General features: G+C 56.0%; 1 protein-coding gene across 1 annotated transcript; it reads left to right on the top strand.

Annotated features, from left to right (window-relative positions):
- Positions 1-68: 68 nt before the first annotated feature.
- Positions 69-12276, top strand: SHD (Src homology 2 domain containing transforming protein D). Its single transcript, XM_022557592.3, has 6 exons — positions 69-7142; positions 8235-8340; positions 8419-8607; positions 9860-9983; positions 11103-11222; positions 11848-12276. The coding sequence occupies exons 1-6, from the start codon at positions 6846-6848 to the stop codon at positions 12032-12034; spliced, it is 1023 nt and encodes a 340-aa protein (XP_022413300.1). The 5' UTR covers positions 69-6845; the 3' UTR covers positions 12035-12276.
- The last annotated feature ends 620 nt before the right edge of the window (positions 12277-12896 follow it).

Below are 12896 nucleotides of genomic sequence, written 5' to 3'. Positions count from 1 at the left end.
CAAGTCTGATTCCAATGCTCATGTTCTTTCAAGGTTGCCAGATTCCAGCTTGTGTGATCTCCTCCTGCTGCAGTATTTTCTAGTTGAAGGTCCTGTGCCCCCGCCAGACTGCTTCACAACTTGATCAGCCCCCATCTCTGGTCTCCCACCCCTCCCGGGGTCACAGCCGTTAGCCCTCCTCTCACACACAGACACACACACACAGAGATTGTCATCTGGCATTTGATAATGAGGCTTTGTGTTTTTCACTGTCAGAGTTTAGGGGATGAAATGCCACCACTTTGGGGATTCGCTTTCCTACGGTGATTTCCTTGCTTAGGGACAGCACAACGAGGTGAACTGGGGTCCAGCCAGGGCTTCTGATGAGGGCTTGGGGGTCTTGTACTACAGCTCCATGGCTGCGAAGACAGGACCTGGGTGGGTCTGATTCCAAAGCCCTGACAGGGACTCCCCTGGCGGTCTGGTGGTTAAGACTCCACGCTTCCACCGCAAGGGGCGCGGCATTGATCCTTGGTCGGGAAACTAAGATCCCACGTGCCTGTCGGCGTGACCAAAAAAAAAAAAAAGCCCTGACGGTGGGGACTGAAGCCGGCCCACACTGGCAGCTAGTGAGAACTGATGCCTCGTGCATCTCTTCCCAGTTTTGCACCCAGCAGCATCATATTTATGGCTTAAAATTGGCCACCACGGAGTGTTTACACCATGGAAATCGGCAGATGCTGCAAACCAGTTCCCCACGCCAGAGCCAGTTGTGAAGCCCGTACCAGCACACCACTGCCTGTTTTTCCCCCAACTCAGCATCCTGCAGACAGTGCCCTGGACATGGGCCATTCAGAGACTCTGGGTTAAAATGTCATCCAGGGAATTCCCCAGCGGTCCAGTGGTTAGGACTCGGCGCTATCACTGCTGAGGGCCTGTGTTCAATCCCTGGTGGGGGGACTAAGATCCCGAAAGCTGCTCGGCACAGCCTAAAAATAAAAAATAAAAAGTAAAGAAGTCACCCAGCTTAAGTAGTTGTGAAAAGAAATTGGGGGGCTGGGGCCTCTCTGCTTCATTTCAATTCATTCTTTCAGACGGTTTCCTGAACTGCCATTGCTCTTAATCCACCACAATTTTTGCCACGTACGTGCACCATCCGTTGCTATTATTTACTTATCATTATTGTTAACCTGACTCCGTTCTAAAACATGGGTTACCAAACTCTGATCCACAGGCCAAAGGTGGCCTGTGGCCTGTTTTTGTAGATAAAGTTTTATTGGCACACCTACACACCCATTTGTGTGCATATCACCCATGGCTGCCTTTGCTCTCCAGTGGCAGAGGTGAGTGATTAAAACAGCAATTCTGTGATCTGCAAAGCCAAAATATTTACTCATATATCAAAATAAGACGTAAACAAATGATACTAGGGGTGGCGCTAATGTTGCAATTAAAGCAGGGTAGGGTAGTTCTGATGGGAGTACCTTAGGAGGTGTGCGTACTGCTTGTGGCTCTCTGTATTAGTTACCTAGTGCTGTGTAACAAGTGATCCCCAAATCTAGCAGCTTAAAACAACAGGAATCTGGATGTGGCTTCACTGGGTTCTCGGCTTCAGGGTCTGTTACAGCTGCGGTTGAGATGTTGGCTGCGGCTGGGGTCTCACTGGAAGGCCCGACAGGGGTAGGATCTGCGTCAAGCTCACCCACGTGGTTGTTGGCAGAATTCACTTACTCATGGACCCTTAGCCAGAGGCCACACTCAGTTCCTTGCCTGCATGGACTGGCTTCATGAGAGTCTGCTAGAAGTGACGGCCCATCACTGTTGCAGTGTTCCGCGGTTAGAAGCAAGCCACAGATTCCTCCCACGTTCCAGGGGAGGGGCTTACCTTGGTGTGACAACCAGGAGGTTGGGGTCATAGGAGCCACCTGAGGGTCTACCTGCAGACCCCCCTGCACAGTGAGCTTTGCAAGGGTCCGTGTGTTGATGAGTGTGTCCCCAGCACCTAAGACCAGCTAGGCACTTAGTAGGTGCTCAATTAATGTATGTAGCCTGAGTGGGTATCTCCCCGTTCACGGATGAGGAAATTGAGGCCCAGGGAGCCGCACACTTCTGCCCACTCTCTGCCACCCTCCTTTCCTCCACACTATACTGGAATTGTTTCTTAAATTCTTATTTTCCCCGCAGGCTTTTACGCTTTGCTCTCCCACCCGTGTCTTGGGAACAGTTTGTCTCCTGGTCCCCAATTTTCTTGCAGGGGTTCCCAGGGCCGAGCAGGCAGAGGGACAGCGCAGCAACACTTTGGGCAGGGGGTCTGTTGTGTGTGCTGACCCTCCAGGGCCTCAGCCTGCATGCCCCCTCACTCCCTGCCCTGAGCCCACCACCCCGAGATCCACACCCCCTTTTTGCTCTCTGGAGCCTGCCCTTCCCTGCTCGCTGCCAACAGTCCCCGTCCCCCACGAGTTCCATGTCTGTCATCTGGTCCTTGGGAGCTGTCAGGCCTCATCCAGAATCTCCTCCATCAACTCCCCTGGGGGCTGCCTGGCTGCCGGAGCACATCAGAGGGACTGGGGGGGATAGTCTCCCTTATGCTGGAACCCCCTCCCTCCTGAGCCTGGGCTTCACAAAGGAGACAAGGGGCCGCTCCTGCTTCCCAAGCTCTCGCTGAGGGCCAAGCGCTGCCCCAAGCTCCCTCCATGCCAGGGCTCTGCCACCCATGCCCTCGGGCACATGCTCCCTTACCCACCGCCCCATTTTACAGATGGCAGGAGGCTCCTTGGCCAAGGGCTCAGAGTGGGTGAGGGGCTGGACCTGGCTTTGAAACTGTGAGGCTCCAAGGCTACACCTTCGATCACCACGCCCTATAGACTGGGAGCTTCCAGGGAATGGTCTGTGCTTCCCCCATCAGGTTGGGGCCCTGGAAGGCCAGTGTTAGACTGGGAGCCCTTGAAAGCAAGCACATATTTCCTGTGTCAGACTGGGTACTTCGAAGGTCAGTCTTATGCCTCCTCCATCAGACTGGAAGCTCCTAAGTTCAGAGCCGTGCCTCTCCCTTCAGACTGGGAGCCTATTAACGCTTGCACACATCTCCTCCGTCAGACTGGGGGCTTCTGAGGGCAGGACCATGTCTCTCCCATCAGACTGTGAGCTGAAGGCAGGGCTGTGTCCAGGAGCTTCTGAGAGCAGAGGTCGTCTCTCCTATCAGACTAGGAGCTCCTAAATCAGGGCCATGTCTCCTCCATCAGATCAGGAGGTTATAGGTCCCACCATGGGTCATCCCCACTTGGTCCCCTCCTGTCCTGGTGCCTTGGCTCCCATCCCCCCTGCAGACATGGGGATCCGTGAGATGAGAGCAGGCGCAGCCCCCAGCAAGGGACCCCCTCTGGCTTCTTTCTGAGGTCCCATCCACCCTAAGCATATATTGAGCACTTACTGTATGCCATACAAGAAAATACTATTCAGGGGCTTCCCTGGTGGTGCAGTGGTTAAGAATCTGCCTGCCAATGCAGGGGACACGGGTTTGAGCCCTGGTCCGGGAAGATCCCACATGCCGCGGAGTAACTAAGCCCGTGCGCCACAAGTACTGAGCCTGCGCACTAGAACCTGTGAGCCACAACTACTGAGCCCACGTGCCACAACTACTGAAGCCCATGCGCCTAGAGCCTGTGCTGCACAACAAGAGAAGCCACCGCAATGAGAAGCCCGCGCACCACAACGAAGAGTAGCCCCCGCCTGCCGCAACTAGAGAAAGCCCGTGCGCAGCAACGAAGACACAATGCAGCCAAAAATAAATAAGTAAAAAATAAATACATTTATTTAAAAAAAATTTTTTTTAAGGCACCCAAAACAGTGCCAGGCAGTAAGCGCTCAACAAAGGTTAGCTGTTCCATTTCATAGATGGGAAAACAGGCCAGGTCACTTACTCAAGTTCAGGTGGGCTGGGATTCCAGAAACCCAGCGCTACCCGGGAGGAGACCTTGATGGAGGAGACCCTGATAGACCGTCTTTCAGACCCTGAATGCTGGGGAAAAAGAGGCCCCATCAGCCCAGGACCTCCAGACCACTCACCTCCTTGCCTTTGTCCATGCAGTGCCTGCCTCCTGGCTTTGCTCTCTTGCTCCCTCCTCCCCCAATCAGAAAGGCAAAACCCAAGGGGTTACTGGCTATTCAAGGTCATACCACTGCAGGGCCGCCAGACCTCCAGCCTGGCTCTAACCCTCGTCCACCATCTCCCGCCGCGCCTCAAGCCCCCTCCCTGCTCCTGCAGTGGGAGTGGGGGCAGCCCCAGGAGAACCCAGCTCAAAAGCGCAGGAAAGTCAAACGCCGTTTGATTCTGCCTCCAGGGCCTCTAATTGCTATTCCTGACACAGACCGGAATTAGAAGGCCCCTTTCAAATATTTATACCTTAGACATCGCGTATTTATCTGACAGGGAGAGGACTCGGATTTGATGAGATCTGTCAACAGCTCATCCCCGAGCCGGGTATTGCCTTGCGGCTGACAAAAAAACAGGACAATTACTTGCCGTGCTCCCTGGGCAGTCCCCAGGGATGCTGCCTTATCGCTGATCAGAGAGGACGGGGTGGGGTGGGGTCTGTGTGAGTGCTCTTCGGGGGTGGAGGACCGAGTTCAACAGGTTCGTGTGGAGGCCAACTCAGCCAAAGCAGGAAAGAGGAGGGGAGGACATACGGACACCCCTGCTGCCGTGAGGGGCCTTGCCTCATCGGCTCTGGACCTCAGTTTTCCCATCTGGAAAATGGGGCTAACAGTGGAGGGGAGATGGAGAACCTCTGATTCCACGGAGAGACCTGATGGGGGTCGAATGCCATCCCAAGCCAGGCCATATCACAGCATCCAGGCAGAAATGAGCTGTGGGGTGTGTCTCCCCTCTCTGTGCCTCAGTTTCCCCATCAGGAAAAAAATGTCACATCCTCCTGATGATCCTTCCTCCAACTCTCTGAGTTTTTCCTATTAGAAACCCCATTTTTCAAATCAGGAAAGCAAAGCGTGGCCTGCATAGACATTGCCCAGGCCCCACTATTATTCTTTGCGGGGGGCGGAGTGGGGGAGAGCTCACAACAGTGTCAGCTCTGACTTGTGTCTGGTCTTGCCTCCCCTCCAAGCCACACCCACCCTAGGGGGCTTGGAGAAGGGAATCTGAGGTTCCATCCTTCCTGACTACCCCTCTCTTACTCTTTCTATTAGGGGTCACTGAGCAAGCCCCCTTATGGGGAAAGAAAAAAAATGTGTTTGCTTTGGAACTGGCCAGCAGCTCCCTTTGCCTCTCTTACTCCCCCCAAATCCGTTAGTGTCCTCGCCCCCTGACAGCTGCAGCTGCCAACAGGCAGCCAGGCCAGGCGAGACACCTCTCATTTCTGTCCCCCTCCCGGCCTCCACCCCCAGAAACCACAAAGGGACAGATGCCGAAGGCACACTCCAGGCACAGATACCATCTCCTTTCCCCTGGCCAGCTGCCCCAAACCCCTTCCCCCATCCTGCAATTAGTCCCCTGGGGAGAGGGGACAGAGAAGAGCCCTCTTGGGGGAGGGAAGCCAGAACCCCGTCCCTTCCGTTGCAAACCCCCCTTCCTTCGGCTGCCTCAATATCCATTTTAGCCGGTGACCTCTGGAACAATTTCCACAACCCCAATCTCCTGGTCAGTTTCGCCGCCAGACCCTGGTTCAATTTCGACCCTCAATAGTGGTCACGCTCACCCCCTCTGCTGGTCAATTTCATCCCTGCTCGCGGTCAAGTCCAGCCCTCCATTTCCCGGCCAATTTCCACCTCCCCTCCCTCTCCCCCTTCCCCATCTCAACACCTCTCGCTCTCCGGAGCAAGGTCAGCCCCTGTGGGTTTCCACCTCCCGTGCTCCTCGCTCGCTCCTGCCAGCCTCGGTCCTCCGGGTCACTGTCCAGCCGCCGCGGCCTCGGCCCCCGCGACTCCCGCCCCGCATCCCCCCTCCCTCCCCGGGCAGATGCTCCCCTCCCTCCCCAGAACAGCTGAAGGTCTCAGTCACCTCCGAGGGGAGCGCAGGGGGAGGGGAGGGGAGGGGGCGGGGAAGCCTTGACGTCGCTGCCCGGGACCCGGCCCGGTACTGGTAGGGGCTGGGGCGTCCGTCTGAGAGCCCCCTCCCCAAAGTCCCACCTCCCGGGCGCGCGCCGGCGGCTGCGGCTAAAGTCTCTCCGAAAGCGTGAAGGGGGATTGGAGATTTTATTTTCCTTTGTGCCCGCGACTGGGGCCGGATCGAGGCGGCCGGGCCGGGGGCCGCGGGATTGGGGCTCCCCCCGGAGAGGCGAGGAGCGCAACAAAGGATGCGCCGCACCGGGGTCACCGTCCCCGCGGCCCAACTTTGCGCGCGGCGCCCGAGTCCCCGGGGAGCCTGCCCGCTGCGCTGAGAACCCAGGCGTCCGGGCTGAGCCAGAGCTTGGGGGCGTCCGCAGGCGGCGCTTTCCCCGCCCCCGGCCCCCAGGAAGGGATCCCGGAGGCAACGGGTGGCCGAGCCGTGCAAGGAGAGCGCGCTGCCCGCGGAAACTCCGCGGATGCCCCTCGCTCTGGCTGGACGACCCCGCGCTCCGCGTTCAGGGCCCTACGGGGCGCCCCCTTCCCCCGCCGTCCTTCCACAGCCGGGCTAAGGTGCGCTTTTGCTTCTCCTCCCCCTTCCTCCCTCCTCTGTCTCCTCCTTCCCCCCCCCCCCACTTTTCCCCCTCCTCTGAGCCCAGCCAAGGGTCACACCTGATCTTTCTCCTCCTCCCTTCCTCCCTTCCTTCTCCCCCTGCTCCTCCCTGGGGACTCTGCCGAGGAAGGGGGCCCAGAAGAGGGCATGTGGGTCCTCTTCTGACAGTGGCCAGGTTTGGGGTGACACTCGCTCAATGGCCAAGTGGCTACGAGACTACCTGAGCTTTGGCGGTCGGAGGCCCCCTCCGCAGCCGCCCACCCCCGACTACACGGACAGCGACATCCTGCGGGCCTACCGGGAACAGAAGGATCTGGACTTTGAGGACCCCTATGAGGATGCAGATGGCCGCCTAGAGACCGACTCCGCGGGGCCCGGGGACTCCAAGGGCCCTGGAGACGCCAAGTACGACTCTCCAAAGCATCGGCTCATCAAGGTGGAGGCAGTTGACATGGCCAGAGCCAAGGTCTTGCTGGGCAGCCCCCGGGAAGAGGTGCGTGGCTAAGGCCCAGAGGTTGGGTGGCCCCAGGAGACTGGGTGGGGCGGCCAGGCTAGGTTTCCCCAGGACTTTGGGGAGTGTGTTTTATGTGTTACCCCAGGGAAAGACCAGGGCACAGCCGGACACTCCCCAATCCTCCATCCGCTTCGTGGAGTTTGATATCTGCCCCTTTTCACTGCACAGCGCTGGTTGTCCTCCTCCCTCTCTGACTGGCTTTGTGCCCCTGTCCTCCTGCTTCCTGATTCCCCCCTTCTGGATCCCTCCGCACAGCTTCCCTTCCTCTTAGCAGCTGAAGGGATCTTCCTTAAACAGATCTGAGTGAGTCAGTTTCCTGCGGTCACTTAAACATCCTCACCACTACTCTCCACCCTTCCTCTCTTATTACTCCCATTTTACAGAAGTGGAAACTGAGGCTCACAGAAGAGAAGCGACTGGCCCAAGGTCACATGGCTCTAGCTTGTTAGAACTTGAACCCAAACCTGCCTCCAATGCCCATGCTTTTTTTTTTTTTTTCAGTACTTTTCCTAGAGGATCAGGGGGTCCACCCCAAACCCTCAGTGGAAAGACAGAGAAGGCTTCAAAGAGGGTTACGGTAGGCTGTGTCAGGTAGTGGTTAATGGCACAGAGAAAGGTAGGAGGAAGCAGGGACTCGGGGAAGCAGACAACCAAGGATCAAGCACTGCTTCTTACTTATCAGCTGTGTGACCTTGAGCAAGTCACTTGCCCTCTCTATGCCTTGGTTTTCTCATCTGTAAAATGGGGATAAGGTACTTACTGAGTGTTGGTGCTACAAGTAAATATATGTGAAGCCTTTAGAACAGTACTGGCACCTAATCATTAAAATGATTGAAGGAGGGAGGTAGGGATCTGTGTCGGGGAGAATCAGAACAGCACAGAGGAAGAGAGCAAGGGAAGCTCTATCTGCAAACACTCGCGGGTGGAAGAGGAAACTACTTGCTTGGAGGGGATGTATCAGATGACACAGAGACAGCAGGCAAGAGGTGTAGTATTGCCCAGCAGGGGTATTCAGAGCTAGGCTTGGTCCCCCTGAGCCCTTGACTCCCTCCCATTCCTTTCTGTCTCCAGTTGGAGGTCGACACCGAGTACTCGGACCCTTTTGATGCCCAACCTCACCCGTCACCCCCGGATGACGGCTACATGGAGCCCTACGATGCCCAGCGAGTCATGAGCGGTGAGTGGTCAGAGCTTGGGGGAAGGTGACAGGGTCCCAGGTGGGAGTGGGAGCTGACCAGTGTCCTTGGCCTCCCAGAACTGCCATACAGGAGGGTGCAGCTGTATGACACTCCCTATGAGGAGCAGGACCAAGATCTGGGAGATGGGCCTCCTTCAGGGTGGAAACCTCGGCAGAGCCGGCTGCCCCAGGAGGATGAACGGCCAGCAGACGAGTATGACCAGCCCTGGGAGTGGAAGAAAGACCACATCTCCAAGGCATTTGCAGGTGCTTCTCTGAGCCTGACCTCTGAATGCCTGTGTCCCTCTATTTCCTGCTCTGGTCACATCCCCTGTTTCAACTTACAGAGTAAATCCCCATCACCTGTCACTTTGGTAGTTTGTTAATTCTCACTAAAGTGTGAATGACTGATAGTCATAATCTTCCCAGGAGAATCTGTAACTTCCTTGGAAACTGAAACCCCATTTATTTATTTATTTATTTATTTATGCTGCACCGCGTGGTTTGCGGGATTTTAGTTCCCCAACCAGGGATTGAACCCAGGCCCTCGGCAGTGAAAGTGCAGAGTCCTAGCCACTGGACTGCCAGGGAATTCCCCTTTTAGAGTGCAATGGAACCTACTCATTCTGCTCAGTATAGTGCAGGAATAGGCTTTGATGTCACACTAGATCTGGGTTTGTGTCACTTGGGCAAATCCCTTTATCTCCCTGAGTCTCAGCTCCCTTACCTGTAAAATGGGGATCATTCTAGTACCTATCGAATAGGGTACTTGTAAATTGAGTTCTAAAGTGCTCAATTACACAGGAGCCGTTGTGGAAGAAGGTAGCATTTCCTGGAGTCGATTCGTAACTGAGTTGGGTAAGCTTGGATAAGTCTCTGAACCTCAGTTTCCTCTTCTGTAAAGAGGGAATAATAAGGTCAGCTTTAAGAAATAAAATAACTTGGAATTCCCTAGCAGTCCAGTGTTTAAGACTTCGTTCTTCCATTGCAGGGGGCACAGGTTCGATCCCTGGTCGGGGAACTAAGATCCCACATGCTGCATGGTGCGGCCAAAAAATATATATATAGGAAAAAAATAACTTGGACCAGGAAGAGTTGTGCGTACCCAAATCTGCCCCAGAAGTTGTATGACTGTGAGGGAAATTGGAGCTCAGTGCCTCAGCCTACCTGTCTGTATATTGAGGGTGGTTTTCTAGCTCTATGAGTTGGCCAAAATCAGGCAGAACTTCCCACCTACCCCTCTAGCCACACCCCCTGCTCTCTGATTTATCACTCAGGGAACTGCCCACCCTTCCATGCCACCAGATTCAAGAATGACCACACCCCTTTCTTCTGAAGGCTAATTGGTTGCTCGCGTACCAATCCCGCCCCAGCCTTAAGCCCAACCCCGCCTCTTCTGGGTTCTGATAGGTTGCCCTAAGCTGGCACCGCCTTCCTACTGAAATTCCACTGGCTTGCCCCCACCCCACCCTCTTGAGATAGGCGGGACTTAACCATTTTCTCTTTAAACCTTCTTCAGTGCAGTTTGACGGTCCAGAGTGGGAAAGAACCTCAGGCTCAGCCAAGGAACTCCGGAGACTCCCGCCCCGAAGCCCCCAGCCTGCAGAGCGCGTGGACCCGGCCCTGCCTCTGGAAAAACAGCCGTGAGTGGGGAAGTTGAAGATGGAGTTGAATCCCTCCCTGCCCCACACCAGCCACAGATTCCTCGGGCCAGGGGGGCTGGAGGAAATTTCACTCATTCACTTCATTCATTTCTTCAACTAATCTTCGCTGGGTGACAGCGCCTGCTGTGGGCCAGACACTCAGCTCGGTGCAAAGCAGAATTAGGTGGCGTCTCCATTCCCTCCGGCGTCAGATTCTGGGTTCAAATCCCTTCTCTATCTTTTGGCTGTGTGGCCTTGGGCAAGTCACTTAACCTCTCCAAACCTTGGGCTCAACACCTCCAAGAGAGTGTCTGCCTCACACAGAATAAAAGGGGATTTCCTCCCTTCCCTTGAGTGGGGTTTATAAGCCTGAGAGCAAAGAGACATCTTTCTCACCCCCAGGAGATCTTGTGGTGAAAGTGGGAGAAGCAGGATTTTGAAGGGGTCCCAACTTTAGGCTGGGGTGAAGCTCACAAGCTGGGAGAGTCTGGGTGTTCTCTGTGTCTCTCCAATCTAGGAGCTTCTCAGGGAACTCCCCGAGCCCCCAGAGCCCAGCCCTGTGAGTACCAGGGTGTGTTTATCACAGTCATTCCCAAACCTCTTAGGTGGGCCATACAGAACTGCCTAATTAACCCAAGAACAAGGTATTTTCTTCCAATACAAACAACTGTTTGGTGCTCATCTGTCTTTGACACTTTGCTCCCACTGCTAGCTTCTCTTTGAGCACATTAAAGAAAAATATTATGTAACAAATGGTACAGGTGGGTTGGGGATACAGGATGTGGTGAATCTCATGAAAGTGATATGCAAGTGATTCGAGTTGGGGGATTAGGGAGGGGTTGAGGACACTTGGAGGCCCAGCTGAGGGAGGCTGTAAAAATCAAGGTCGGGGTATGTGCTGAATTGGAAGGAGCAGCTCCAGGTTGACCTGGGTTCAGCTCCCTCCCAGGGAGAACCTTGTCTGCCTGAAAACCAGGCTCCTCTTGAGAAATCCAAGGGAATTTGTCTCACTTGTTTGCCTGGACGTCACAAGTCCTTGAAAGAGCTGTGCCTGCATCCAGCCCCAGGACGTGTTGGAAAGGGGGACTGCCCTTCAGGAGACCTGTCCCCACCCCCTAGGTGGTTTCACGGCCTGCTGAGCCGGGCAGATGCCGAGAACCTCCTGTCGCTCTGCAAGGAAGGCAGCTACCTCGTGCGGCTCAGCGAGACCAGCCCCCAAGACTGCTCCCTATCCCTCAGGTGAGACCGCAGCCCCCTGGAGGGACAGAGGGTCTCAGGACTGCATGCTTTCCGGAGCAGAGGGCTGTGTCTCCAGCAGCCAGTGGGCGGGACTTCCAGGGCTGATGGACAGAGCTTTCAGGCCAGGGGGTGGGGCTTATGGGATCCATGGGTGGGGCTTCTAGGCCAGGGGGTGGGGCTTCTAGAGAGGCCACTGGCTTGGTTCCGACTGAGAATGAACTCCCTGTCACTGGAGGTACGCAAGAAGATGGAGAGGAAGCCATACCGTAGATCTAGGGCTTGAGTGAGATGGGGAACAAGGGACCCTAGACTGAGGGTAACCCTAGTGAGGAGCCCAGGACAGGTAGCACAAGGTGTCAAGAGGTTTGGAGAGAAAGTGCCTTCTGTGTTCCTGGGGAGGGATCTCCACCTGGTAGGAGCTCCAGCCTGTCTTGATAGGGGACAAGCTCGGAAGGCATCCCCGCAGTGTGGAACTAGCCAAGAGCTTGACGCCAAGTGGCTGTTAATCAGAAATATTAGGGGATGCCAGCGTCGGGCTCCTGGGGGCCATGAGGGGGTGGCTTTAGGGTTGGAGAGTGTGGGCGGGTCTGGAGTGCTGGGTACCCACTCTGACTCCTGTCTCCAGGAGCAGCCAGGGCTTCCTGCATCTGAAGTTTGCTCGGATCCGAGAGAACCAGTTCGTGCTGGGTCAGCACAGCGGCCCCTTCCCCAGCGTGCCGGAGCTGGTGCTCCATTATAGCTCCCGCCCACTGCCCGTGCAGGGCGCTGAGCATCTGGCCCTGCTGTACCCCGTGGTCTCACAGACCCCCTGACTGAGCCTCAGCACCCCGCCCTGGGCTGTGAGGACCCAGATCAGTGGCTGCAAACGGTGGAGGTCTTTACAGTCCTGGAGAAGGCTGGATGGAGAGAACCCCCCCCCCGCCCCTCCAGGATCTGGGTCTTCATCAGAGCCGCCCTGCTCAGCCTCCTTCAGGGTTCTAGGGATTAGAATTGTGTCTCGAAGCCCTCCTCTTGCCTGGAAAATAAATAAGTTATTGTGTGTTTCAAGTGTCCTTTCTGGGAGGTGGGGATCTCAGCCCCTCAGAAGGAAAAGGGGAGGCAGACCCTTGGAGGGGGAAGAGCATCCCCAGCTCCTTGTTTTGGGGATGGAGCTGGGGTTGGAGCCTGAATGGCTCACAGGGAGGGACCAGAATCCAGAGAGCTGGAGACAGGCAGGGAGAGAGAGGCATGGAGGCAGATAAAATTCCGGAGACAGTGGATGGAGACCAGCAGATTAAAAAGATGGAGAAACGGAGGGGGCGAGGCTCTCAGGCCAGCCCTGCCCCCACCCTGCCCCTCCTCCTTATCCGGGGCGGGCGGGCGGGCGGGCCAGGGCTGATGCTGCAGAAAGGACATCTGTCCCCATGGAAACAGCAGAAGTGGGGGAGGGGAGCCAGGCCCAGCTGGTGTCACTTCAAGGTGACAGTCGGGCAGGAGACCCCGGGGGCTGATAAATGCCAGGAAGCCCCGATCCCCCCCCCCCCGCACCCAACTCCAAGCCTGCCTGGGGGAGAGATACCAGCTGGGGAGGGGGTGCGTCCAGCTCCGAGCACTGTTTTGAAGCCAGGGGCATCACTTCTCTCTGCTAATTGGACATGTCTCTCCAAGGATAAGAGGTGGAAGGCTTGCGAGTCA

Source organism: Delphinapterus leucas, unplaced genomic scaffold (assembly GCF_059928025.1).
Source record: "Delphinapterus leucas isolate spDelLeu-1000000601 "Yukka" unplaced genomic scaffold, BTC_Dleu_Yukka2 spDelLeu_asBTCV2_sq25, whole genome shotgun sequence".
NCBI lineage: Eukaryota > Metazoa > Chordata > Mammalia > Artiodactyla > Monodontidae > Delphinapterus > Delphinapterus leucas.
The sequence above is the reverse complement of the archived record's forward strand: the minus strand, read 5'-3'. Positions and strand labels throughout refer to the sequence as shown.

What these genes read in the sequence shown, in the direction of transcription:
- SHD (XM_022557592.3), top strand. Translation starts at nt 6,846, where the DNA reads ATGGCCAAGTGGCTACGAGACTACCTGAGCTTTGGCGGTCGGAGGCCC. An exon ending in TGCCCAGCGAGTCATGAGCG is followed by an intron (nt 8,341 to 8,418) that starts GTGAGTGGTCAG and finishes TTGGCCTCCCAG; the next exon opens with AACTGCCATACAGGAGGGTG. An exon ending in GACTGCTCCCTATCCCTCAG is followed by an intron (nt 11,223 to 11,847) that starts GTGAGACCGCAG and finishes TCCTGTCTCCAG; the next exon opens with GAGCAGCCAGGGCTTCCTGC.